At 36.2% G+C, this 26,040-nt stretch overlaps 1 protein-coding gene across 3 annotated transcripts in view; it reads left to right on the top strand.

The window, feature by feature from the left end:
* Positions 1 to 26,040, top strand: part of SLC16A7 (solute carrier family 16 member 7) — an 84,655-nt gene that overhangs the window by 28,927 nt on the left and 29,688 nt on the right. For 2 of the 3 annotated variants that reach the window (XM_071733517.1, XM_071733518.1), the window contains exon 2: positions 20,618 to 20,860. In XM_071733517.1, the coding sequence (XP_071589618.1) occupies positions 20,647 to 20,860 (214 nt within the window). In that variant the 5' untranslated portion in view covers positions 20,618 to 20,646. Of the gene's footprint in view, positions 1 to 1,623; positions 1,731 to 20,617; positions 20,861 to 26,040 lie in introns of those variants that run through there. The other variant, XM_071733519.1, reaches the window with a different exon arrangement.

Raw genomic sequence — 26,040 nt, 5'->3', positions numbered from 1 at the left:
TTAATCTGAAGTCTGGATGTTTAACCCATAAGCAGTCCAAAGTCTTCTTTAAGCCTAAAGCTCCTTTAATGTTTGGGATCAGCTAATGGTGAGGGATACTTAGATGAAGGTGTGTTTGCTTTCAGAACAAGTTGAATTTTGTTAGTTTCTGTATGAGAAACTTGATCAGCGCTTTCCATACACAAAACCAGGTTCCAATTGCCTTACACTGTAACCATTGTACCATGTTACTTTGCACAGTGTAAATTTTCTACAGTTTCTGAAAGTAAGCCTTTTTATGCTAATGACTTGAATTGTTTACTCAGAAACTGAGATGCATGAAATAACTGGGAAATTTAAAAAACTGTCCTCTCTGAGTCCTCTTTTGAAGCTTTTAAACTGTTGAGAGTGTGCTTTTTTCCTAGAATATTTTTTTTTATTTGCATGAACAGGTAGGACAGACATGTTTCATATGGAACATGAGTCTAGGGAATTAATTCTTAGGGTTTGAGAATCACGTTGGTTTTGTTTGTTTACCTATTTCAGTCTCTTCCACTGCTTTGGTATCCACAATAACATTTCATGTGAGTTTTATCTCAGAGACACCTTGTGTGAAAACCAAGCAAAAGCCCTTATTTTTGTATAGACTTAAGGGTTAGAAACTTCTATTAAAGGGATCTGTGAAAAGCTTAACATACTTTTGTTCCAATAATAAAGAATGGGTTTTGCTTTTTTCCCCCACTTAGCCCCCTCTTCCCGGCCCTGAGTGTGCAAAGACATCTAAAATTAAAGCAAGAAAAAAATGTTTATGATGTTTATGATAGATATTTTTATCCTCTCAAACTTGACTTAGGATCTGATTTTCTGATTTTCAGCAGTTTTGCTGCTAAGTTTTCTTAGGTGCTCTTTGCTGTGCTGCCACTACTCTTGTTGGTCAGCAGTATTTCTGAAAGGAGCATCAAGCCCATGCATCCATTTCTTGCAGGAAATTATATATCTGATCTCTGCAAAGAAATACCTGGGTGCTGGATGCCAGGGAACAAGCTAAAGAGTACAAAAATGGTTACAGAGAATAGAATTTGCTTCTAAAACCAGTGTTTAGTCACACCACTTGATGAAGAAGGTATAAACTGTTAAATTTCTGTGAAATTCTGTGTTGATAAATTGTACCAAATAAAACCTAGCAGTTTGGCCAAGATCTACATTGTCTCCAAACTGTTGAAAGATTTCACAGTTGAAAGCTGTTTGGCCTGGCAGTTCTTCTCCAGAAATCCTGTGATGTTTGGCACTGGTCAACTGAGGCAAGAACAGCTATTGGAAAAAGTGCTGCAGGGTGATACCAAGCCAGAAATAGACTTTTTAAAAAATACCTGTGGCTGTGCTATACTGTACAAGAGAAAGATACCTTGATTATTTGCGTGAAAGCACATAATTTTTTTTTTTTTTCAGCTTGACTAGAAAAGAACAGAAAGGAAAAGGCAACAAATAGATGACAGAGAGAAGCAAAACCTACTGAGAGGGGAGAGCTGAGTGTTTCTTTTCTAACAGGTGCATATGGTTGTATACATTACTGAGCCTGCCCACATATACTTGCTTAAGCCTCCCCACCTCCTTGCATTACTTAACACATAATATAGGCAGGGTCAATGCGGGTGAATTAAGTCATGAGACGAAAAGGTGACCTTGTTCTGCTGTGATGCCAAATATTTCATCTGAAAACTCTGCTGAGTCCTCCTGTGATACCCTTGAGTGTGAGTACAAATATTAAAATACTGAATAAATAAAAGACAGCTTAAGTAAGATGACTGTGACAATAGAAGGCAGAATGGATTACAAATACAATTTAGGCTTCAAAAAATATTCTGCCTACCATGCTAATCCCCCAGAATATTTTCTTGTTTTGTTTATGGCATTTTTTCTCTTTTTTAATAAGTAAGTTCTACTTTGGCACAGAAAATATGCAACACAGAAAATATGCTAATCTGCCTCTCTTCCTGCATGTTTTTAATGAGCACTTGCTCGTGCTACAAAATTGAAACAGACAATAGCTTGGCTGAATGTGTTGAATTTGCATATAGGATTTCAGCTAAATGACATTTAAGCCAGCATTGACTCTAATTTTTCCAGTAAATTCTTTCATGTGGAGTTTAATACTGGGTGTTTTATGGATTTCTTCTTTCTTCTGCAACAAGTAAAGGAAGAGGTTATAGCTATATCATGCTTTTAAATCAAGATATCGTGCTTTTCCATTAAAAGAACTTGTACTTTGAGTTTCTGCTTGGCCCACTAAAGATGGCATCTCTTGAATTCATAATAACCAAAAAGATGCATTTCTGTGCCTGAGAGAGAGAAATAATCTGGGATGAACTGCAGAGAGACTGTTGCTAGCCTATAATCAACATTGCTACTAGGTTTCATTCACCTGTGTTTGGTGCTGAATTTGCCAAGTTTCTACTCAAGACAAAAGGGAATATTTCTACAACATCTGAATCCTTTGCTTTAATCTTTAATGGGACTTGTATCACTAAAAATTGTCATCAAAGTCTTAGCTTTAATGCTTTTTGTTTCCTTTTCAGTGAAGAAGAGACAGTTTTTAGTGTTTGCCCTGCAAGATAAATGTATTCCTTAATGTTGAATGAGTGTGCGAGACCAAATTAGAAAGCTGCATTTAAAAGTTTGTTGTGGGTATTGTGGATTTTATTTTGTTGTTTGTTTATTTTTTAAAGTGGGTGAGAAAGAATGTTTCTGAAATAACCTTTTTCCCATTGACTTCAGGTTATTTGCATAAATAAACGTTTGATTTGTCATGAATATGGGAAAATAAATAAATAAATAAAAAGATTTAAAAAAAATAAATAAAATTTGGAATTCCCCACTACTACTTTCATTTTAGAAAGTTTTGTGCAGAGCCAAATTTTTTTTCTGTCTCCCTTGCCTCCCTTCTTCGCTTGTTTCAGGGAAACTTCATGGTAACGTAGCACTCCGACCATGTAGATTCCAGTTCCTACCTGCAGGTAGCCAGCCTGTTGGTTTTTTAATCTTTGCACACCACTGTGGGGCAGTGCAACAGCAATAGACAATTTAAAAATGCAGATAGATTAAATAGGTTTGGACACTGAGTTATGCAAAAGACAGTTTTAAAAGGAAACAAGCATGCAGCGTTAAAGACCTTGCCACTGAGAAGCATCCAAATTTTCATGCTGAAGTCTGCGAGGGGAATGAAGAGGCCAATAGACAATATATTCTGCAACATTCCCACTCATCACTGAACTCCCTTACTGGACAAAATGAAGATAATAAAACTGGTCATATATAGACACTTAAGTTGAGAGCATCTCATGGCTGGAGAAAATGGTCTGATTGCTATTTGCATCAGAGGTTTGTATTTGGCCAGTTCTCATCATCCTTCAATTTGCTACATTAAAGTTTGATACAGAAAGGAATATAAGCTTCATATGTATGGTTGATACATCATCTTTATGCATACATGATAATAAATGTAAGCTTATATATGAACTTCAGTGATCAAAACCTCAAAGAACTGCTGCATGACCAGTGAAAGCCCTTAAATGTCTTCTCCTGATTGATTTAGAGTGAGTTTAAAGTTACATAGCACGTGCAGAAATGCCTCACCCTTGATTGTGCTGGATAACCTACTCCCATTGGCATCTCTTAAGTAGTCTGCATGAGGTCTATTGATAGATCTGGACTGTTCTACATTTTTAGAAGTTACCTGGTCAATGGGGTGTTACACTGCTGCTGGTGTTAGATGACTGACACTTCATTTTTTAGGACTTGCCTAATGATCAGAACATTACTTAACATTCAAGTTTGTTTTCTGCTTAAGAAAGCTCAACATCTTTTCCATTTCATGAGAGTACTTGAGTTTTGAGAATATTCAGGAGGACATTGACACTCCATCTGGATACAATTGTTTTGGTTTAGAAGCAATAATATGATATTTTTTAGTTGCTGAAAGTGCAGGTACTAACTGAATTCAGCCTGAGCTGGGGAAATTGCTGCTTTGGAGGTTGGCATGTAAACTTTAGATTTTCCTGAAGTGAGTGTCCTTCCACCAGAGAGACATTAGATATGTTTGAACAGTGAGCAGCTTTCAAAGCTCTGGAGCCTGAATGTTTTAATTTGAAATAAAAATTGATGTATACGTGTTCCTCAACTCTTTGTTGAGCTGTGACAGAAAAGGCTTGCCTAAAATAAAAAAAAAAAAAAAAAGATGTTATGCAGAATGAGAAATTATGGGTCTTGGTGGTCTGAACCCTAAGTCTCTGCCTTAACTAGAAGTCTGCATCCATGTCAGGAATGGAGTTAAAATAATCAGGTGTATGCTTAATATTATTTGTGCATAGATAGGATAAATATAAATCCTGAACAAAGTAATCATTGAGGTGAAAGAAAAAGATGCAGTAGAACCAACTGAAAACAAGAAATTGCAAAAAAGGAGGAATTAAATGTGTCAATCAATGTGACAGCTACCAATCCACTCATATTGGCATGGAAACATGTTCCAAGATGAAAGAGCTTATGTACACCTTGAAAGACTTAATGCATCTCTCTGCTTCATGTTTTCTGTCTTTAATGCATCAACCTATTTGTAAAATAAACATCATACTTCAGAAAGGCTACGTTTTTTTCACATTGAGCTACTCAGCATTCACATCCTGAAGAAGCAGAAATCTACAACTAGTTATTATATTTAAATTTATCTGTAAGTCACATTCTTCTCAGAAGTATAATACCCTGGAATGCATATAATAATACTATTTTGGATAGCTGTTTCCTGATAAAATATATCTTTCTTTGTAACTCGTAAGGATAAAGACTCCAAGCCAGATTGTATAGTAGCCATTTTATGTCTGTCCCATGATGCAAATATGCCCTAGAGTCATCTTTGCTTTGCTTAAATAAGCATTTTATTTCAAGTGCTTTACTGGCAATTAGCAATGATTTTGGAGGTACTTGGCAGCACATGGTAGAGTAATATTACACTATTCCACATCAGAGCAAGGATGTATGATACATTAGAGCAAATAAACCAGTGCTTTACTCAGTTAACAGGCAAAAGTAATTTTCTTACAGTAAGGTGTAGCTATGCATATCTTCTTCATAAAGCCTTTTAGATATGTAGTGTATATATAATATGTGACTGCAAGTTATTTTTTCCTTATGGAATTATGGAGGAGGCACAAGTGCAAGCTTATTGTCTAGCTCATGTCAATCACTACTATTTATTTCTAAGTAATTTTCACAATTTTTAATTATTTTTTGGCATTATACGATCACTATTCAAAAACAATATTTTCCAATTTTGCTTTCTTAGGTTTTCATAGAAAGAAACTGTTCATAAAACTTTCTTTCAAACTGTGTCAACTTTTAAATAATGATGCTTTTATTATATATTTCTTGAGAAAGTATTCTCATGTAACTGTGTTACAGTATTTGTTTCATAAACCTTGGAGGTGTTCCTTATGGAAAAGCCAAAATACAGTGAAATTCAGAAAGTGTACAAGAGCTTTGAAGACGGTGAACATGGGTACTGGAGGCTCAGATAATGGTCTGAGTATCCTTTTATAGTACTTATGAGCAACCCATAGCATTGAAATATGCAGACAGATACAATATATTTTCCAAGACTTTTTTTTTTCTCCATCAGGATAAAAAGGAGTTTACAGAAAAGTACAATTTCTATTAGGTGACCAGCCACTGGTCTGAAATACATATGCTGTGCATTAAGTAATGAGTAATCTCTCAGGCTTATTGTTGATTCTGCCAAAGCCTTGCTTTGTTTTCATGTAATTTTATCCTCAAACCTCAAAGGAATCGAGTGCTTTGTTTTCTATTTATTTTCTGGATCATAGAAGGCATGTAACTTAATATGACAGGAGTGCTGTTTTGTTTGTTTTGCTTTCTTACAGTGCCTCTGGTTGTAGTTTCTGGTCATATTCTCTTCTTCATAACTATATTGTATCTCTGTGTTTGGCTGCTCTAATAGTACAAATCCAATACAACCAGACCAGTATTCTGAGTGCAAAACTTCAATATATTCATTTTATACCTGAGAACAATTCAAGTATTACAGCACCTGTTCTTTCCAGCTTGGAATTTTCAGGTAAAAAACAAAGTTTGAGGGAGATTTTAAAATTATTATTAAGTTCAGAATTTGTCCATCATGTTTGCAATACTATGTTGTTTTCATTTAAATAATTGTAAAAAATTCTATGAACTAGCATATGAAAAAATCCTGCAATAGTCCTATTTATGGGTGATAATAAAAAAATTGAGACTTTCCTGTGATTGATGGAAAATTAAACAGTATTTTGTGTTAATTTACCATTTCAATTATGCAGAGCTATCATAGGTAATAATAAGAGCTATTCTGTAATGTGCATGGACTGCAAATGCATGCATGACTTTATAGATAACCCTACGAGGCATGGTTAGACCTAATGCACACCAGATAGCAGCTAGAGCCAATTGAAAAGCTCATAAATAGCCAGAGGTAGATGACATCTCATGTACTCCTTTGCCAAGTCCTGCTTTGTTTTGCAATGAAGATGAGTCATTTCTTTACTCACATTTTGGAGATGAAGACAACACTATTTTCCTCATCCTTTTGCACTCTGATATTTTCTCTGGAAAACTGAACAGGTGCATTCTGTCACTGTCCTTTTTCACTTCCCCATCATGCTGGGGAACTAAGGCTTAAAAAAAATCAAGGTTAATCTTTTAAAATTCTGCTTTATTCTGCAGGCAATCACAGGTTTCCACACAAAGAGGAAGTGAAAAATTCTGTGCCTTCAAATTTCATTTAATAGGTACTACACCTACATACATTGTACCATTTTCTGAGATGTGCAGGCAAAAGCACAAGGCTTTGGCATGTTTTTCCATAATATGCTTCTTTTACCAAGTAAACAGTGCAATAAATTTATGTGACATTGTGCAGACTTATTTTTTGCACCAGTAAATTATGCTGGGGGGAAGACAAAGAAACAATCCACGCACATTCTGCACGTGAAATCCATAGAGATTTATTTGGACTTGGTCAGAAGAGAGTACAATTTAACCCAACCTTTTCTCTTAGTATAAACATTTTTTGATTGAAGAGATGACCTTACCCTATATAATTCGCAAAGAAAAAAAAAAAACAAACAGAAAAACAAACCCCAAATTCCTTGTTTAATATACAAAATTCAAAATAGGGAATAATAATATTAAGGTTCAAGAGAACACAGATTTTGTGTTTGAAAAGAACAGATTAAAACAAGTACAACCTCCCCTTGGGAACACGTGGCAGTACATCCAGTAGTTTTTTGAGAGATAAGTGAAATATTGAAAAGTGTGTTTGGAGAAGAATCTGTAAAGAGAAACAAGAAGGTGGCTGTCGTTTCATCTGCAGCTATTGACTGAGAAAGAATCTATCTAAATGACAACTAGAAATAAGGATTTATAGTTTAAATCCACCTCAGCCCCCTTGCAGTCATCTGGACTGTATGGAAAAATAGAAGTCTTTATGTATGGACAATCTATGTATAGTCAATGCAGACCTATGCATAGATAACAGTTTAAAATTTCATTAGAAATTAGTAAAAGAGAAGTCTTTAAGGCTTTTAGAAAAACAAATAACTCCAGAGTCGGGTGTTCTGTACACAAAGTGTTTTGTGTTATTGTCTTGAAAACTGAAAAACTAGTCTTCCGTGGACTATAATGCTCTCAGGATGTGAATCTCAGCATTGTATTCCTTCCTCAAGGAAAAACCTTGGGATCCACAAAACCTCACTGCCACTTCCTTGCCTTGTTGTCAAGATAAAATGAATAGCTAAATTGAATGTGCTGGACATGTTTTTACACATTACCAACAATTTTACATCTTGAAAGTTTGTCTAAATTCTTCATTTTATGTGTAAGGTGGCCTTCAATAGAAATTATATGATAACAACCAAATGTGTGAATATATCTGCTTTCCACAAGGAAAACCATGACTCACTTTTTAGCTCTGAACTGATTAAACTTCTGTCCTGAAAGGGACAAGAGAGTTATTGCTTAGGCTGATGCTCTCATTGCCTTACACTCAATAACCCTTGCTCTTGATTTATAAAGCTTCTAGGTAAACTTGGTTTACTAGTATTTTCTGTGAATATTTTTACTGTGCCCTTTTGCTAATTGGAAGCATGAAAATACCACAGAGGTCTTTATATTTCTTGTCTCATTTGCTATATATTTATGTAAATTGTATGGCTCTTTCTATTGTAGCTATGATAGTGAAATTTTGAAGATCTGAATTATTTTGATCAAGACTCTCAATAGTGAGAATGAGTTTTATGCTATGTTATCTCTTGTCACAAGAGAATGATGTGATGTGTAAAGCTGTTCTGGTGGTGAAACAGAAATGTGAAAGGTAATGCTTGTGAGTTTGTTTATTTTGGTGTGGTTTTGGCAAAGAGGGGATATGCACTTTGGCACATGGGAGAAGTTTTACAGTTTAGAGTCCAGCATATATCAAGAAAAGTGCATCTCCTTGCTCATTTTTCAGGTTGCTTTTGAGTAATGACGCAATGCTATCCTATATTCTCTGTCAAAAATGAGTAAATTACCAGAGAAACAAGAACTATTGCAATAGGAAGCTCATATCCACATAATTATCAGACTGTTACACTTCAGGACTTCAATTTTCAGGTCTACTGTTTGCGTCTGCAGCCCTGAGAGTGGCCTATTTGGGTCTCCCACTTGTGCTTAGAAAAGGATTTCCTCTTGTAGTGTTTGAAAGGAGCTAAAATAGTTGGTAAGTTCTGGTGAGAAGGTGTATGTTCCAGAAGGTTCATGGTCGCCACTGCAAGCTGAGGAGGTGAAATTATACATGATAAATGCACAGTGCTGGGCTTAAGTGGAATATCTATGATGGTAAACTAATATATGGAATGTATCAAAAATAAGGGGAAAAAATGGATTTTTAGATTCTTCAGATATGTCTGATGGCAGTGGTTTCAGTCTTATAAAGCACTTCTCTTGTGTCCTTCAATGGATGGTCATCTCTTCATCTCTTTGAGTGTATTTACAAGCACTAAACAGCTTTTCAGTGCCACTGTGCCAGAGCAGAACCAGAGGCTTGACACATACGTGTTAGATGATTAATGAGGATTTAGTAAATGGCAGAATAAAAAAAGATGCAAAAGGTACACGTTAGAATAATATGATGTTTATTATACTCTTCATGAATTCCAGAGCTAGTTGCTAATTAGTTCAAGATTGTTTTAGCTGTAGCACTGTAGAACTGCTCTCTGAGAGGTACAGCAATTGGTGTACTCTTTGAATGTTATGTACTGTGTTAGGAAGAAGTGCTGTCCATAACAGACGAGAGGTTTTTTGATCTCCCCATGTCCAATTTCTCACAATGGGTGGAGGAGTACACATCAGAATTTGATCAAACCATCCTGGTCTTTAAAGTTGTTTTGTATATATATCAGTAGATCACCTCATTAACACTTGGACAAAGTACATAGTAAGTTTGTAATTAAACATCCTCTTCCTTCCCATGGAAATCAAATAGAATCATAACTTCTTCCTTCCCTGTATTTGTTTATGCTAAAACATTGCTGTTGCCTAAATTATATTAGTTTTGGTACTTACTTCAAATGAATTTTTTATCATCATGTTGCAGACTAGACAAATAATCATCATGCATGTACTTATTTTATGTATCTCAGTGCCATGATACCTGAGTAGAGCTAAGATGCTTTGATGTGATACTGAGCTAACGTAGCTATTTTTCTCCTAGTAGCCAATTTTAGCCATGAAGGGATAGCATGCATATCTGTGTAGTAGTGCTACACTGTCCTATGTAAACATTTATCTCATTTATTTAGCTGTCTGCCCAAAGTTACATGCCACCAAACAAGAATAGAGCCTCTTTTACAATCTTTTGACAGCATAAATTCTTAGCATAAGACTGCAAGTTGAGTGGGATGGACCTGTTGTCTAACACTATGTAGTTAGAGTTGCTACCTTGCCCTGCACAGTCCTCAAGTTGCTATAAAATCTGATTTCTGGGCTTAAGAAGTGCATCTTGAAGGATGGCCCATTCATGGCCCCAAACATGAGCACCATGCTAGCATATCTGCATGACTATCCATCTGCCTGGAATCAGAGTCATTTGGAGTGAGGAACGTACCCTGCTGGCATATTTTGCTTTTTCAGAGCCATGGGTATCTCTCATCATGGGTTTTATAAAATGATGATTAATGTCTCTGGCTTGAAAAAACTGAGTTGTCGGTGAGAAAAATGTTGGCATTTTTAGAATTCTTTCACTTAAATTTATGAACTGATTCAGTTCTAAAAACATTTTTAATACATATATAAGCAGTTTTCCTTTTTGCTAAATTTTGTGAAGTTGGAGTTCATTCTTTTTCTTTCTTTTTTTTCTTTCTTTTTTTCTTTCTTTCTTTCATTCTTTCGTTCTTTCTTTTCGTTCTTTTTGTTCTTTCGTTCATTCATTCATTCATTCTTCTTCTTTCGTTCTTTCATTCTTTCTTTTGTTCTTTCTCCCTCTCTTTCTCTCTCTCTCTTTTTCTTTTTCTTTCTTTCTTTTTTGCTTCCTTTCCTTTCCTTTCCTTTCCTTTCCTTTCTTTCCTTTCCTTTCCTTTCCTTTCCTTTCCTTTCCTTTCCTTTCTTTCCTTTCCTTTCCTTTCCTTTCCTTTCCTTTCCTTTCTTTCTTTCCTTTCCTTTCCTTTCTTTTTCCTTTCCTTTTCCTTTCCTTTCTTTTCCTTTTCCTTTCCTTTCCCTTTCCTTTCCTTTCCTTTCCTTTCCTTTCCTTTCCTTTCTTTCCTTTCCTTTCCTTTCCTTCTTTCCTTTCCTTCCTTTCCTTTCCTTTCCTTTCCTTTTCCTTCTTTTCTTTCCTTTCCTTTCCTTTCTTTCTCTTCTTTTCTCTTCTTTCTCTTCTTTTTTCTTTGGTTCTTTCGTTCTTTCGTTCTCCCTCTCTCTTTCTTTTTCTTTTCTTTCTTTTTCTTTTTCTTTTTTCTTTTTCTTTTTCTTTTCTTTTTCTTTTTCTTTTTCTTTTCCTTTTTCATTTTCTTCTTCCTCCTTCCTTCCTCCTTCTTCCTTCCTTCCTTCCTTCCTTCCTTCCTTCCTTCCTTCCTTCCTCTTCCTTCCTTCCTTCCTTCCTTCCTTCCTTCCTTCCTATCCTTCCTTCCTTCCTTCCTTCCTTCCTTCCTTCCTTCCTTCCTTCCTTCCTTCCTCTCCTTCCTTCCTTCCTTCCTTCCTTCCTTCCTTCCTTCCTTCCTTCCTTCCTTCCTTCCTTCCTTCCTTCCTTCCTTCCTTCCTTCCTTCCTTCCTTCCTTCCTTCCTTCCTTCCTTCCTTCCTTCCTTCCTTCCTCTTTGTGTCTTTCTTTATTTATTTATTCCCATCTCTCTTGTATCTCCATTCATCTGTCTTCTGACCTACTATGTTTTAAGAATTCTGAAGGACCTCTGGATAATTTATCTTTTGACGATATTAAGCTTGGAATCATTGGCTCACATTATGACTTTCACTAGCAGAAAGATACTCACACATCAAGCCTTTCCTGAACAGCTGTATCAAATGGATTTTTCAGTTTGAAATAATGTGTATGTTTTATATTTTATTTCATACAAATAAATGGTTTTCTCTACTCTCAAACAGATTTTAAAATCTACATTACTGAATAATGACCTAAATCCTAAGGAGTTTTTTAGACTGGACACCTACAATTGCAGGAACTGTTCTTGCTTTTCCAGGATATAATAGTTCCCAAGAAAATTATTTTAAAAGCTGTTTTCCTCGTTGCAAGTTTTCTGCCCATTCCCTTTTTGCCTTATTTATGTGATTTTTCTCTATATTAAATAAGTTAAACTGTAGCTTTGCTAACAGATATTTCATAATTCATCAGATTTCCCAGTTCACACTTCTACAAGTCTCTGTGTCATCAGAAGCGCTCTTAAACGTTTTCCATTTTAATAAGATAGAAAAATATTTCTTAAAGTAGTAACAATTTCCAAACTGGCAGGAATAAATGAAATACGAACCCTGTAGAAGCTTTTGCAGCCTAGAGTTATTTTCCAGCCTTGGTCTGGTATGTGTTTTCAGTCATATGTTCTTAGGAACAGAATCCAGATCTGTTTACTTCCTATTACATAATCTAAGTAGTTGTCACTGAGGCTTAACCTTTAGTAACTATTTCCACCCAGGGGAGTCATGTGCTGCACAAGCATGGAGGATAAATATTTCCCCAGTATATGTGAGATGATTCTGGCAGGGTTCTGGCAAGTGGTGGGACATGCAGAAAGCACACCATGCCATAAAGTATGAAGTAGAGAAGACAGCAGGCGATGGATTCTAATCCCAAGAGCACGGAGCAACTTTGATACAGTTTACAGAAATTAATGTCAGCAGAATTTGAATTGGAATCCGTTGCATCTTCATAACATCAAACATTAAGCTGATAGATGGATGTGAATATTTTGCTCAGCAATAAAAGAATTAAATATTGCCAGTTCCAAATTATATGTTTATGTAAAAATATATGAATTTTGATTTTGGAAACCTTAACTAATAGTACAGACTAAGAATAGACTACTTTTCCCAGCACTGATATTTTCTTCTGCAGCTTGGTAATGAGAGAATGATACTAACATGAATATCTATTATTAATGATAATGGAAAATCTGCTGTTTTGAAAATATTATGCTATTTATTTCCAAGCAATACACAGCAGCTGTGCAGACAACTCCATTAGCACTGACTTGAAACTTTAGTTCTCCCATTTATGACATATTACAAAAAAGTGAAAATTATAACTTTCCATCTTCCAAACACTGGAACTCTTAAAAATATATATCAAGCATGCAGCTCCAATTTTACATGGCTTCCTTTATGCTAGGTGTTCTTTTTTGCAACATGAATTCAATGTGAATTTTGAAGAATATGTGTGTTGATGTGCTAGAAGGACTTTTATTGACAAAATTTGTTCAAAATTGGTGTATACAGGGTTAAAGTAATTAGCTTATAGAGCAGGTTGTAAAGCTGCTAGATTTACCATAGTTAAATGTGAGCAAGCAGTACCAGAATTTAAAGTTTGGTATTGTGATTAGAAATTAATTAATAAGTGGATCAATATTCTTGCAGTGAAGGGAGCCAACACTTTGAACTATAAATGATGTGGTTAACAGAGCTTATTACAGCTACTTCTTTAATGGCACAACAAAGCTTTTGGTTTGGGTTTTTTGAAAGGTTGATTAGTTTGATGGTTTATTTTTTTCTGTGTATGCAGAACTTTTCATCAACCTCAATCAACTTATTGTTAAAACTGATTAATTCTTCATACTGGATCAGTGGCGTTTTCAATTTATCCATCAGCATTTCATTTCAGTGAACTGCAATCTGGACATAGTGCCAACCTCTTCAGGCTAGATATTCAGTCTGTTGACTGCTTTTTTTGAAGTAATTAAAACGGAATTGCAATAACTTTGATTGGAATTCATTTCACTTAACTTCAGTAATCCAGGCATTTAGTCATCAAGAGTAAGCCGGTCATTTAGGTTTCCTTCAAGGCAATGAAAAAAGGTAATAACAGAAGACATGATAAATAGAAGTTCAAGCCATGACTCTGATTGTGAATACAGATGATGGCTTCCCTGGAAAATGTGGCAGCAGAACATATGAGATTAAAAAAAACCCCAAAGCAATCAAAACCAACCAACCAACCAACCAACCAACAATAAAACACAAAAAACAAAACAAATAAAATAACCACAAAAAGACACCAAAAACTCCCTCAACAAAAGTCAATTATGAATGATGCATTAATATTAGTTTTGACAAATTATGTTACCTTACTAGTGTCTCAGCTGTGCTCAAAATCTCATTTGAATGATGCAGCAATTCCAGTATAGTTTCAATATAATTTTTTCAGACTTGAGTTCAAGTTCTGTGAAAACCTGAGTTTATTGAGTTACTTAGTAAGAGCTTTTGGCCTCAGTCTCTGTTTAAACCATGATTAAATAGGGTCTTGGTGTGAATGGGATTTTAATTGCACTCTCACAGTGTAATTTATACACTTTTACTTTTTATAAAGCAATATCTTACAGGGCTCACTTCTGTCTCAGTAATAGTATTTATAATCTTCAAACAGGAAGAAGGAATTACATGACGTGCTTTTATTCCAGTCATCTTGGTAAAAGTGAATTAGGCCTTTCTTTATTCCCACAGACATCAGTAAATTACATCTGTAGTCATCCTTGTTTAACTCAACAAACAGTTCTTGTTTCTTTTTCCATCCGATTATCTGCTCAGCTGATGCTGTTACTAAAAATCAGCCCATTGCAAAGCCAAACCAACCCTAAGAAGAAAGGAAGTTATTGGGATTGTTCATTTATTTTTATCTTGCAACATGTGCCTTTCCCTCTTTTCTGCTTCCCTCCACGGAGCTGCCTCTGCTAACCTCCCAGGCATATGGAAGAATGATATTAATATGCCTGCTTGGGATGTGTGATGTGCAAAGGGCTATTACTTTTCCACACTGTCTTCAAGCACATACTTGCCTTGTTACTGCTTCAGTGAAATGACAAGTATACTATAATATTGATTCTAACTGTAAATTATGGATGGGTTGAATAACTCCATGTTTGTTTCATAGATATGAATATTTAGAACTAGTTTATTCATCTCCTCTCTGAGGGAAAAAACACAAGTAGTTTGTCTTTTCTCAATAAACTATTTTTTTATTTTTAAATTACCCGAAGTAATATATTTTCATATTGTTGGATACTGTGCTGTTAAGGACTGAAGCAAAACAGGCTTGCAAATTAAGACTGGTGATTTTTTTTAAGATTTGCTTAGACTTTTGGCAAAAATAGTAAATCCTAAAAAAGCCCCGTGAATACTATTTAATAAAATATATAATATAACATGGCATAACGTAGCATTGCAAAGCATAATCAACGTAACATAACATAACATAACATAATATAACATAACATAACAACATAACATAATATAGCATAACATAACAACATAACATAACATAACATATAACAACATAACATAATATCATATATATTCTATAGTTTATTGGCACATAAAAGCATGGAAAGCATTCACAGACATAACCCTTTGATTCAAGCCTGTTGGAGAAACTGCAAAAAACAGCAGCTTTCTAAAATGCTAGGTAGCCTGAGCACATTTTAGCAGTTTTGTTCTCACACAGAGTTTATTTGTCCTGCAGGTTAGAACCTACTGGGGAAAAAAAGCAGTAAAGTCAGATTCTGAGTGAATCTTTCATTTACCTGGGTCTCATTTATCACATACCCCTCAGTCTCTGAATGCAGACATTCAGGCAAAATGTGGACTATTTTTCTCTTTCAAGATGATTAGCCAGTTCTTTAGGGATGGCTACCAGAGCTCATTAGAAGCTGCGTAGCCTCCAGAGCTGCGTAGTTAGAGCTATAAACAGAGAACAAGCTCTCCTGATCCCTTCAGTCAGAGTCTTTCTGCATCCTCCCTTTCTCTACAACAAAATCCCAAGTCACAGCAAAACCATCTCACAAAACTAATAAGATATATTTCCTTCAAATACTGAATGTTGCTCACAAGATAGTGACAATAGCTTGTAGGAGTCGGTGAGGCAATGCCATTTGATGAGATGTTACCCACTATATTGCCAACCTGTTTGGACCTCATGTAAGAGCTCTTAATAAAAATAAGGGAATCAAATTTTTTGCAGCTTTTAAGCAAGGATCTTTTATAAGAGTTTAGTTCCTATATTGCTCATTGTTTTGCTAGTGCCACCACACCGTCATTTGTTTCAAATGCAACAATTTGGTTAATGTTCATTAGGGGTAAGATAGAGCAGACTATTCAAACCTATAAAGCAAATATTGTATCCCACCTATGCTCCTAACACAAATACTCCTCCTGTATTAAGCAGTGCAATTAATCTCCATTTGTTTCTTAATGAGCTTCTAAAACACACATGTACTTTTAAATCACAGTCGTAATTCACAGTTTACTTGGACAGAAGTCCACATCCCAGCTCTGCCACTGATGTGGGAGAAGATTTAGTCAGATTATTTAGCCTGTTAGTGCATTTGTTTCCCATGTCTAAAAGTGGATCATAATTCTGAATCACCCTACGGGGATGTTGTAAAACTGAGTTTGCTCAACTTTGTGAAGCTTTTTGCAGCCTTTGGCTTGCTGTGTGGAACTGGAATGCACTACACAAGTGCCAGATATTCCTACTATCCTACAGCAACTGGGAACAGATTTTTCACATGCCAGCTCTTTCACCCTGTGACAAACGGCTGCTGATTCAAGTGGTGATGGGCCACACTGAGGATGAGGCAGACAAAATGCAAGTAGAAAACAGTCATTTTAATGTTGCAGAAAACAAAACTAAAGCTCCCTGTAAAATCAGAGTCTCTGTAAACAAGAGAACACAGCCCATTTTCAGAAGAGTCTTTGACAAGCTGTTGTGTTGGTAGCTGATTCTGTCAGCTGGCAACTGCAGAATATTAATGAAACATTGGTACAAGAGCAGTCTGAACAGGTTGATCATGAGTGACTGAAGTCTGTGGTGCATGATAGCAAGATACATTATTTGTCTGTAACATTTGCTCTTAGCTTGACCTTGTTGCTTGCTGGTTGCATTCTCATTCTATTTGCCATGGGTTTTTTTTCTTTCTTTCCCTTCCTTCCTCATTTCCTCCTTCTCTCTTTTTCCCTTTCTTTTGCCACTATTTCTCATTTGCTCAATGAAGTTCAAATGCACTGAGACCCATATAATACTAAATGTAGCATATCAGATATTTTAAATGTCCTCTTGCCCTGTTTCTCTCTTGTTCTTAGTAGACACATGCAGCTCTTTCTACAGCAAGCCATGTTCTTGTTCACTGCTTACATAAATGGGATTTATACTGGGGAACTAGAAAAAGCTTAGGAGAAAATCCTTCTGTATGGTCTGACTCAGGGTGTGGGAAGCCTGAGCAACCTCCGTGTGTCTGACAGAGGGAAGGGAGATTGATGGCTTCACTCAGGACAGGCTTCAGTCACTGTTCCCTTGCTGCTTGCCCAGGCAGAGGGCAGGTAGCATTCCTCACCCCCTGCTTGCCTATAAAAGCATTGGTATGAGCAGCACTCACTCTTTAGCATTAGGCACATGATGAAATTCACATGACCGACTAAAAAAGCTGGTGGCAGCCTTTATTGACTCAAGTGCTGCTTTTTGGTGGTTTGTTTTAAATTTTTCTGGCCTAGTACCGTCCTTCTCATAAGCATCATCACACATGGCCACTTGTATGCTTTCTACCATATTTCTTTGTACTCTTCACAGCCTATGATAAATGCTGAGAGACCTGAAAAGGCTTCATTCCTCCCTCTTCTGCCTCTCACCTTAGTTTTCTTCTCCACTCATCCAAAATACTGTTTTGTTTTGATTTCTAAAGGATTTTGCACTTTTCCATATTCTACCTATACTACCTACATCTTACCAATTAAGCTTAGAATACAGGTAGTTACATTGATGTGTGCTAGACTGCTTTTAGAGGGGTGCAGTTTTGGGAATATTGAGTAGATTTTACAAGGGAGTTTCTTTAGCTTGTGAGCAGGCATGGGGTATTTGAGACACTGGATTCAATGTTTCTGATACATTTTTTTTTTTTTTTCCTCCTGGTGCCAGCATATTTTTGGTTTTGGTTGGTTGGTTAGGTTTTATTTGGTTAGTTGTTTTTTTGTTTGGTTGCTTTTTGTTTTTTTTTCTTTTTCACCTTTATTAATTGGAGTTAAAATTGGCTATCACAGTCATAAAGGAACATCAGGGAAGCTATTATTAACTCTGTTCTGTGGGCTACACAGGAGGTGTGACATACAATGATCCAGACTCTTCTTTGTTCCAATGATGTCTAGTGTAAGTCAGCAGAGAGACTTTTCCTGCAGCATCACTACAAGCTGGCCATGGAGGGGGCTTTGCAGCCATTTGCCTCTAGGCTGAGGGACAGGAGCAGCCAATGCCTCTTTGCTCTTCTCCCTAATGCCTTCTTAATTTGCTGTGAAGCTTTTGAAGGGAAGAAAGCACTAAACTGTCATAGCCTGCTCTGCTGACCTGAAGAACTGGGTATAACAGGATCTTTCCAGTATTCCAATGCCTTAGTTACACTTAAGAACCTTCAGTTTAGGAACCTGACTAATGTGGTGGCAGTGATTTTTCAAAGTGGTTGTGCATTATTTTTAGAAAAAGAAGTGCTATCTTAATGAAATTATAATCCCTTTCCATTTTTATTGAGAGCAATGCCTTGATGTTGTGGCATTACTAAATTTATAATAGAGATTTAAGTGTTGTCATGTGAACATGAAATATGAAAACAAATATGCTCGAACCTTTGAAGTGTAAGAAAACAATAGTTAACCTTTTTTTTAGGAAATAACTCAAAGTTTTTTCAGATGAGCAGAACAGCTTTCTGGGACAGATAACAAATTCTGTTGTTTACTGTCACTCGATTCTGCTTTTCATGACAGTTTGAAATTTTGTGCTTTTAAAGGCAACTGATCATCACTATGTGCATTGTAAGTTACAATGGGCTTTCTGAGATACTCTGATACTCTTCCTTCTAATGGCTCCTGACTCAGCAAAACCAAACTGGAATTTAGCTACTTCGCCAAAGTTAAGTCTCAGCAACTAGAACTGTCTCTGCTTATCCAACTGCTACTAGTGGGAGGCTGAGGTTTTCCTCACTGCTGAATGTCTATAGACTAATATTAAGCCGAGACCAAGATAAGCAGAAAAAAAAGTATGTGCCAGAGTTTCTTTATGGACATCTATAAAAAGATTTATGTACTCTGTTCACAGAGCAATAGATATCTGTTGCTGCCAACAGCAAGTCTCTATGATGTGATGCAGAAGCCAAACTACCTGAGCTTTTACAGCCTTGCACAGAAATCAGATGTTTTAGTGGGTGATACAGCTTCTCCCTGGAGGTCTGCCAATAATCAGGGTGATGCTCGTGATCAGCTTCAGTAAAGTGGAGAATCAGATTTATAGTGGGGCTTCTATACCAGGGCTAGCCTAGTTAAAGATAATCTCAAAAGCAACACTTTGCTAGTTCTGTGGCACGATTGCATGGCATTTACCTTGAAAGTACTTCAAACACTATTCCAGGAGATTAATATAAGCTGACAAAGTTCATTTTTTAGTTTTTGTTAAAGTAATCATATCACTCCCACTGCTAATGCAGTTTGCTGTGAGAAATTGGAATATGCCATAAATGGCATGGAAGAAATGACATAGAGACTTGCTGGCAATTGCAAGCATAACAGCATCCTACACACTGTTAGCATCCACAGCTTCTGGTACCAGGGTGGCAGGAGATGAATTGAATAAGTTGCCTAAATGCCCAATAAACAGGATGAAGGAGGAATTTTCAGTTCATGCTGTATGTGTAGGCTGTATGCTGTATGTATGTATGTATGCTGTAGGCTGGATTACCAAGAAAACACAGTGGACTCCAACTCTGTGTTTAAGAAGGGATTTTATAGTGGAAAAATCTCAGAATTACAGAATGGATTTTAGCTACTACATGATTTCTAAAATTGTTATGCAAAATGTACAAAGCTTAAGTTTTTAGATGTCAGAATTTTAATAACCATATGAATTGTATTTTAAGACTAAGGAGTTTTATGTGGATTACCTATGATTTCTTGAGCAGCCTAAATGTGCTGATTGCACCTCTCAAAACCTCTAAAAGATATCACTCTGGTGGCATCTACTATGTTAAATTCTTCATTAGAGAACAGCTGAGGAAAAATTGGGAGTTTACTAGTGAAAAGCTTTCTGATTTCTTCTGACATGTGGAAACAGAACAAAAATAGTTCCATCAAACGCCAACTTGGGCCAGTAATTCCTGAAAATAATATCAACATCAAATAATAGGAAGATGAAACTTTAAAAAGTAAGAGTACAATATGGAATTGTAGTATTTTGTATTTATATTATGGATACACAGGGAATTTTAAGTCTCTCATTAGATCCTGCTTTTTAGGTGTTCTCATGAAGTAAGCAAGAGGTATCAACAATGACAAAAAATTGGATAATGACAACATATATTAAAAATTTGTGTAATGACTATTCCTTGCATTTGTTGCTGATGATTTTGCTGAGGTACTGGTAAATCTTGCACACACACAAGCACAATAGCATTTACTGATAATTTACTGTAGCCTTTTTCCATTGCTTTTTTTAAGACTAATTTTCAGGGCTTTTTTTCTGCTTCATTCCTGTACTAAACCCCACTGTTTGTAGTAGAACTACCTAAATTAACCTCTGCAGACAAGACACTTTCAAGTAAATAAGTAATCACAAATACACCTTCAGTGACAGAAATCTGTGAATTGTAAGAGTGCCTCATTTTGAATAGGCTGTTCAAAATATTCTTGCCACAAGTTTTTTTACAGAACAGGTTTTGCTTCTAAAAACAGTGTGTTCTGTGGCCCAGTGAAAACTGGAAACTGGTCTCTGCTCTGGAGATTCTTTATAATCCCTGAAGATAATGACTGAACAGTGAGGTTTGATAAAGAAAAATAGAAAACTGTTAAAACATTGTTTTTTCTCTTCTTTTTCAGCCTAGTTGGAGAAGAGACAGAGACCAAAGATGCCACCAGCAATAGGAGCTCCAGAGCACCCACCTCCAGATGGAGGCTGGGGGTGGGTTGTGGTCTTTGGGGCTTTTATCTCCATTGGATTTTCCTATGCATTCCCCAAAGCCATCACAGTATTCTTCAAAGAAATACAAGAAATCTTCCACACATCTTATAGTGAGATAGCTTGGATATCATCAATAATGTTGGCTGTCATGTATGCAGGAGGTAAGACATTTGTGAAATTTGAATATATCATAGTTTGGTTTTTTTTTTCCCTGTGGTCTCAGAACACTAAAGTTAATTACTACCTGATTTTATCATTATGGATTAAAGAATTTGCCAAAATATAGGCTACTTTTTTTTTCATAATTTATCAGAGAGCACTGGTAGGTGCATCATTTCTGGTTTTAAGCATTTTATATTCTCTTCCTTTTTTTCAATGCTGAGACAGAGACCATAAAAGGTATCTTTACAAATGGTGCCAATATCAACAAAAGCTTGCTGTTCAGGTATTTTGATCACATTTTTATTCATATAATAGTAGAGAACCATACATTATTCACCACAATCACAGAATTATTGAGGCTGGAAAAGACCTCTGAATTCATCAAGTCCAGCCTATGACCTACCACTACCCCACTGGCTAGACCACCGCACTAAGTGCCACATCCAGCCTTTCCTTAAACACCTCCAGGGATGGTGACTCCACCACTTCCCTGAGCAGTCCATTCCAATTGCTGATCACCTTTTCTGTGAGGAAGTGCTTCCTGATATCCAACCTGAACCTCACCTGGTGCAGCTTCAGGCTATGCCCTCTTCTCCGGTCACTTGTTGCCTGGGAGAAGAGCCTGACCACAACCCGACAACAACCTCAACACCTCTCTACAACAGGGAGTTGTAGAGAGTGATAATGTCCCCCCTGAGTCTCTTCTCCAGGCTAAACAACACTATCTCACTTAGCCTCTCCTTGTAAGACTTTCTCCTTAGTCCCTTCACAGCTTTGTTGCCCTCCTCTGGACCTGTTCCAGCACCTCAATACACTTATTGAAGTGAGAGGTCCGGAACTGTACTCTGTACTTGAGATGAGGCCTGTCTATATATAGAGAATCATAAAGGATTTTATAGGATCAGCAACAATAACCAAGGGATCTGCCAAAATTCACCAGGTGAAGATCTAACTTGAACTAGTGCAATCAGGAGTGGAGTTAAAAAGCACTCCAATATATTTGCTCCTGAAGGGTACCTCAGCAGTTTCACTGTGGAGGGCATACATGTAACTGTGTAGTCCTCTGAACAAGTGCTGGAACCATCTGGAATAAGGGAAGAGCACAGGGGTTGAAAATCTGCTTTTCCTATGCTGTGACTTTTGGTCTGGATTCTCTCACCATGTTTTTTAATTGGAGCTAAATTTTCTAAGGGCAGAATCTCTATGGAGTTCAGGTGTGTTCTTTTTGCTTTAATCTCTGAATAATATTTAATTTATGCCGTTTCTGTCACCTCAAAGTTGACCCAAGTTTTATTACCAGCACAGAGGCAAATCGCAGGATGTTTAGCTTTGGTCATTTTTACATGTGAGGTGCAACGTGCCCAATTTTTCATGTAAAAGACAAAACATTCTGTACTTCAACTTTTTCTCCAAGACTACCTTTACTGTTCTGAGTAACGATATAATAACTTCACCTGTACATTGATATTAAAAATTAAAAAATTGTTTACCCTTCCTCTTGCTAACACCTACTTCAGTCACTATGAAGTTTATCAGCATAGGAACAGTAAGCAAAGTTGTTTGGATATCATGTTACAGACTTGTGGTTTTAAAATGCTGAGAATGACAACCCTTCCTGATATAAACATGCTTTGAAGCCACAGCTTCTCTAGAACCACTTCCTAAAAAATAGGCCATTTAGACAATCACTGGCAGAATATGAAATAGCAATCAGGAAAAACATTTCTGAAGGAAATCACTCCATTGTTTTTAGTGTCTGAAAGTGGTTTGATTCCTTAGCATTTGATGTGCTGCAGCGTGAAATACACATTCAGACCATGAGTAGAAGGTGCATTGTTTACTATGAGGTAAATGTGATATCTACATCTGCAATGAACACTGTGTTCATCATACTACTAATTATGGTAACCTGAAAACATCTAAGATCTGTCATCCTCATTAGGGCTTAGCATTCAACCTATTAATCATCACAGTGGGGTCAGTGAATAAGTTAGAGTCTGTGCAGACACTCTGCTTTGGAGGCTGCAGCCTCTTGCAGTAATTAGCTGGCATCTGTGTTTCAGTAACAAGGTATTAACTTACCTTTCAATGCCTGGAAAAAAAAAAAAAAAAAAAAAAGAGAGGGGGAGCTAATAAAAGGCATCCAGTAAGGAGCTAAAAGAATGTTAATTATGTTTATCCCTTACTTCATACTTAGAATAAATGGCATTAAATTATAGCAGGCCATCTGGCAATCCATATGGTCTCCTGCAGTCCTGGTTAACTCCAGCAAATAGGTCAAACACAGCATTCACCCCGTTAGGAAAGCACTAAGCAGAGGTGACAAATCTGATAAATCCAATCAATATGAAACTCTGTTCCCCTCTCAATCTGGCATAATTTATACTTTCATACTGGGTTTTGCTGTGGGGTTCACATGTATGTTTTATTACATTCTCTTTCCCCTCCCCCCTTCATCTCCTGGATGTTTGTTAGAGTTTGCTAAAAAGCCATCACAAAAAGCAAGATCCTGTGATGTGATCAAGGTTACAGGCATTGCACAGCTTCTGCTGTTCAGCCTGTGCTTGAAAAAAGCATCCTCTGGAGAAGAGCAATAGTTCAGTCTCCATGGCAACACCTTCTTCTGCCTCTCTTGAGCAGAGACTGTCAATTGTATTAAATTAAGGGTGATGTTTTTGTGATGGACTCCTGCACTCAAGGGACTGTGACTGAGACCACCAGACTTTTGTAACTGGAGAACAGAAGCTGGGATTAAGCGGAATTTATTGAGTTATCCTGACAGGACAACCTGTATTTCTGTATATCTATGAAGCATACATATATAAAATGTGTGTGCATGAATATTTCCTTACATACATAAACTATATATGTATTCATATACTTACAGAGCCATTTTTGTGCTCTGACACATGCACACATTAAGGAATTCAAGAAAAAGATCAAATGTCTGCTCTCACTTTCTCAGTTCATTCTTTTTCAAAACTTCACCTCTCACTTTGTGCAGAGTTAACTGCAAAAAGTGATGGGAGAGCTTCGTATCAAAGCTTAATCTGTTTCCAGTGAAACTGTTTTCATTGCTTTCAGTGTAGGTTTGATAGGAGCCATCGTGGCAGCTATGAAAGCCATGTGACAGGTCTGGTGATTTCAGACACAGCTGACCTTGAGTTTTAGATTTCCTCTGGGAAAAGGCAGTTGGTTTGCTCACTTGTCTCTAACCCTCTTTCTGTCATATTTTCACGGACAATTTCAGTTTAGATTTTTATTTATTTGCTCTGTTTGTTTTAATTTTTTGTTGCTGGTGGTGGTTTTGCTTATTTTTGCTTTTCCTAAAGAACATTTTTGGTGTGACACAAGGTTATAGAGATTAGCTGAAGAGCTGATAAATCCTTCCAGCCATACCCAGCTGTGAATCGTGGGATAGTCTTGCTGATTTGAAGTTCATAAAAAGCAAGGTCCATTTAAATTCTAGATTATATTTGTAAGTAAATAATTTACAGAACAGCTCTGGACACTTTTTGAAGAAAGATGCTATAAAAGTGTATGTAGGGACCGTTGCCATTTTTAAACACATTTATAATTTAAAAAGTCAGCATTTAATAGCTTCCTCTTTCTTCTTCTGTATTTCTTAAATTATTCAGTTTTGAGTAGTAGGTGAAGTAGTTCCAAACAGTAGTAAACCCTTAAAGAATTTTTTAGGTGACAACACAAAAGTAACCTATAGACAAATTCTCATTGTGACTTTGTCAGCTATTAATTTGGAAAATAACATATCATATGGTACGTTCAAAATATTTGTGATTTTTATCTCTGTGGGTGTTTTGGTGATATTGCTGTGAAGATGAAATGGCGTGCACAGTGGAGATGACAGTTGCAAAATCCATGTAACACAAACAACAGATGGCTATGGATTTTTACTTTTGGACAGGACCTGGGCTTCTGCACTTTTCCTCCTCCCTCCCTGGTAATATTTTCTTATTTTGGTTTTGCAAATAGTGGCACAAACAGTTCAGTGGCTGTGGAGAGAGAGATTGAGAAGCTTTCTTAAATTGACCTATGTCCTTTGTTGTCAGGGACACACGTTTTTCTCCATCATAATATGCAAAGTGTTGAATTTTAATAACCTCATTTAGAGTGTCCTTGAAAGTAGAACTTATCAACTTTCTGAATGCCTCATGGGCATGAGGAAATACTTCACATTTAGCCTAAAATATATGTAAAACATCTACATCAAGTTAAATTGAAACTTGCAGATAAAGGAAAAGAAGTCATAATGAGGTGACACAAGAACAGAGCATTTTAAATCTTACTAGCAAAGGGAGATAAGTACAAAAAAGAGGTATTAGGAGTAACAAAAATATTGTAAATTTGGTTCAGTTTTTAAAAGAGAAGACCTGAATGCGAATTAAACCTGATTAAGCCTATGAATGGTAAAATATCCACTTCTTTATTTTCTTGGAAGGCTTTTAGTTTTAATAAAACTGTATCTTGTAGGACAGTGTTCCATGATAACAATGTTTAGAAAACACTTCAAAATGGTCATTAAAAAGCAGATATGTTTTAGATAGTTTTATAAATTGTTTTCAGATAGGTTTATTGTCCTATCCACAGGATCAAGCTGGGTTTTTTACCCTACAACTTGTTAAGTTTGGCTGAACAGATAATTGTGAAATATCCAGTGCTTTTTGGAGATCCAGTGTTTTCAAGTTTTCATGAAACACAGTTTTTACTGGGATCTACTAAGCCACAATCAGGAAGCCAGTCTCAAAGTTAAGGCCATGCTAATATAGAGAAATAAGGTGTTATTTTTTCCTTTTATTATACACTTAATTTGATAATCTTGTCATAATATTTTATAATGATAATATTATAATAATAATTTTGCCTGAATTTTGTCAAAAAGACATTACATGACAAAGAATTCCCACTGTGCTTCTACCAATCACTTTCAGTATCCAAACCATAGGTTATTAGCAATTATTTAATGCATAACATACAAATATTTCTGATAACCTACATTTACTAAACTCAAGCCTTTTATTAAAGATCTCATTTACATGCAGGCAGGCAATGTGGATAAAATAATGAACGTTAGCTAAGCATTCTTTTCCTATTTAAGGATTTGTCTTGATCCTAATTTGGTTGTATAGCCACACATTTCTGTAAGTGAAGTAAACAATAT

Source organism: Heliangelus exortis, chromosome 1 (genome assembly GCF_036169615.1).
Source record: "Heliangelus exortis chromosome 1, bHelExo1.hap1, whole genome shotgun sequence".
Classification (NCBI taxonomy): Eukaryota; Metazoa; Chordata; class Aves; order Apodiformes; family Trochilidae; genus Heliangelus; species Heliangelus exortis.
Note: the sequence above shows the minus strand (reverse complement) of the source record. Positions and strands in the feature narration are given on the sequence as shown.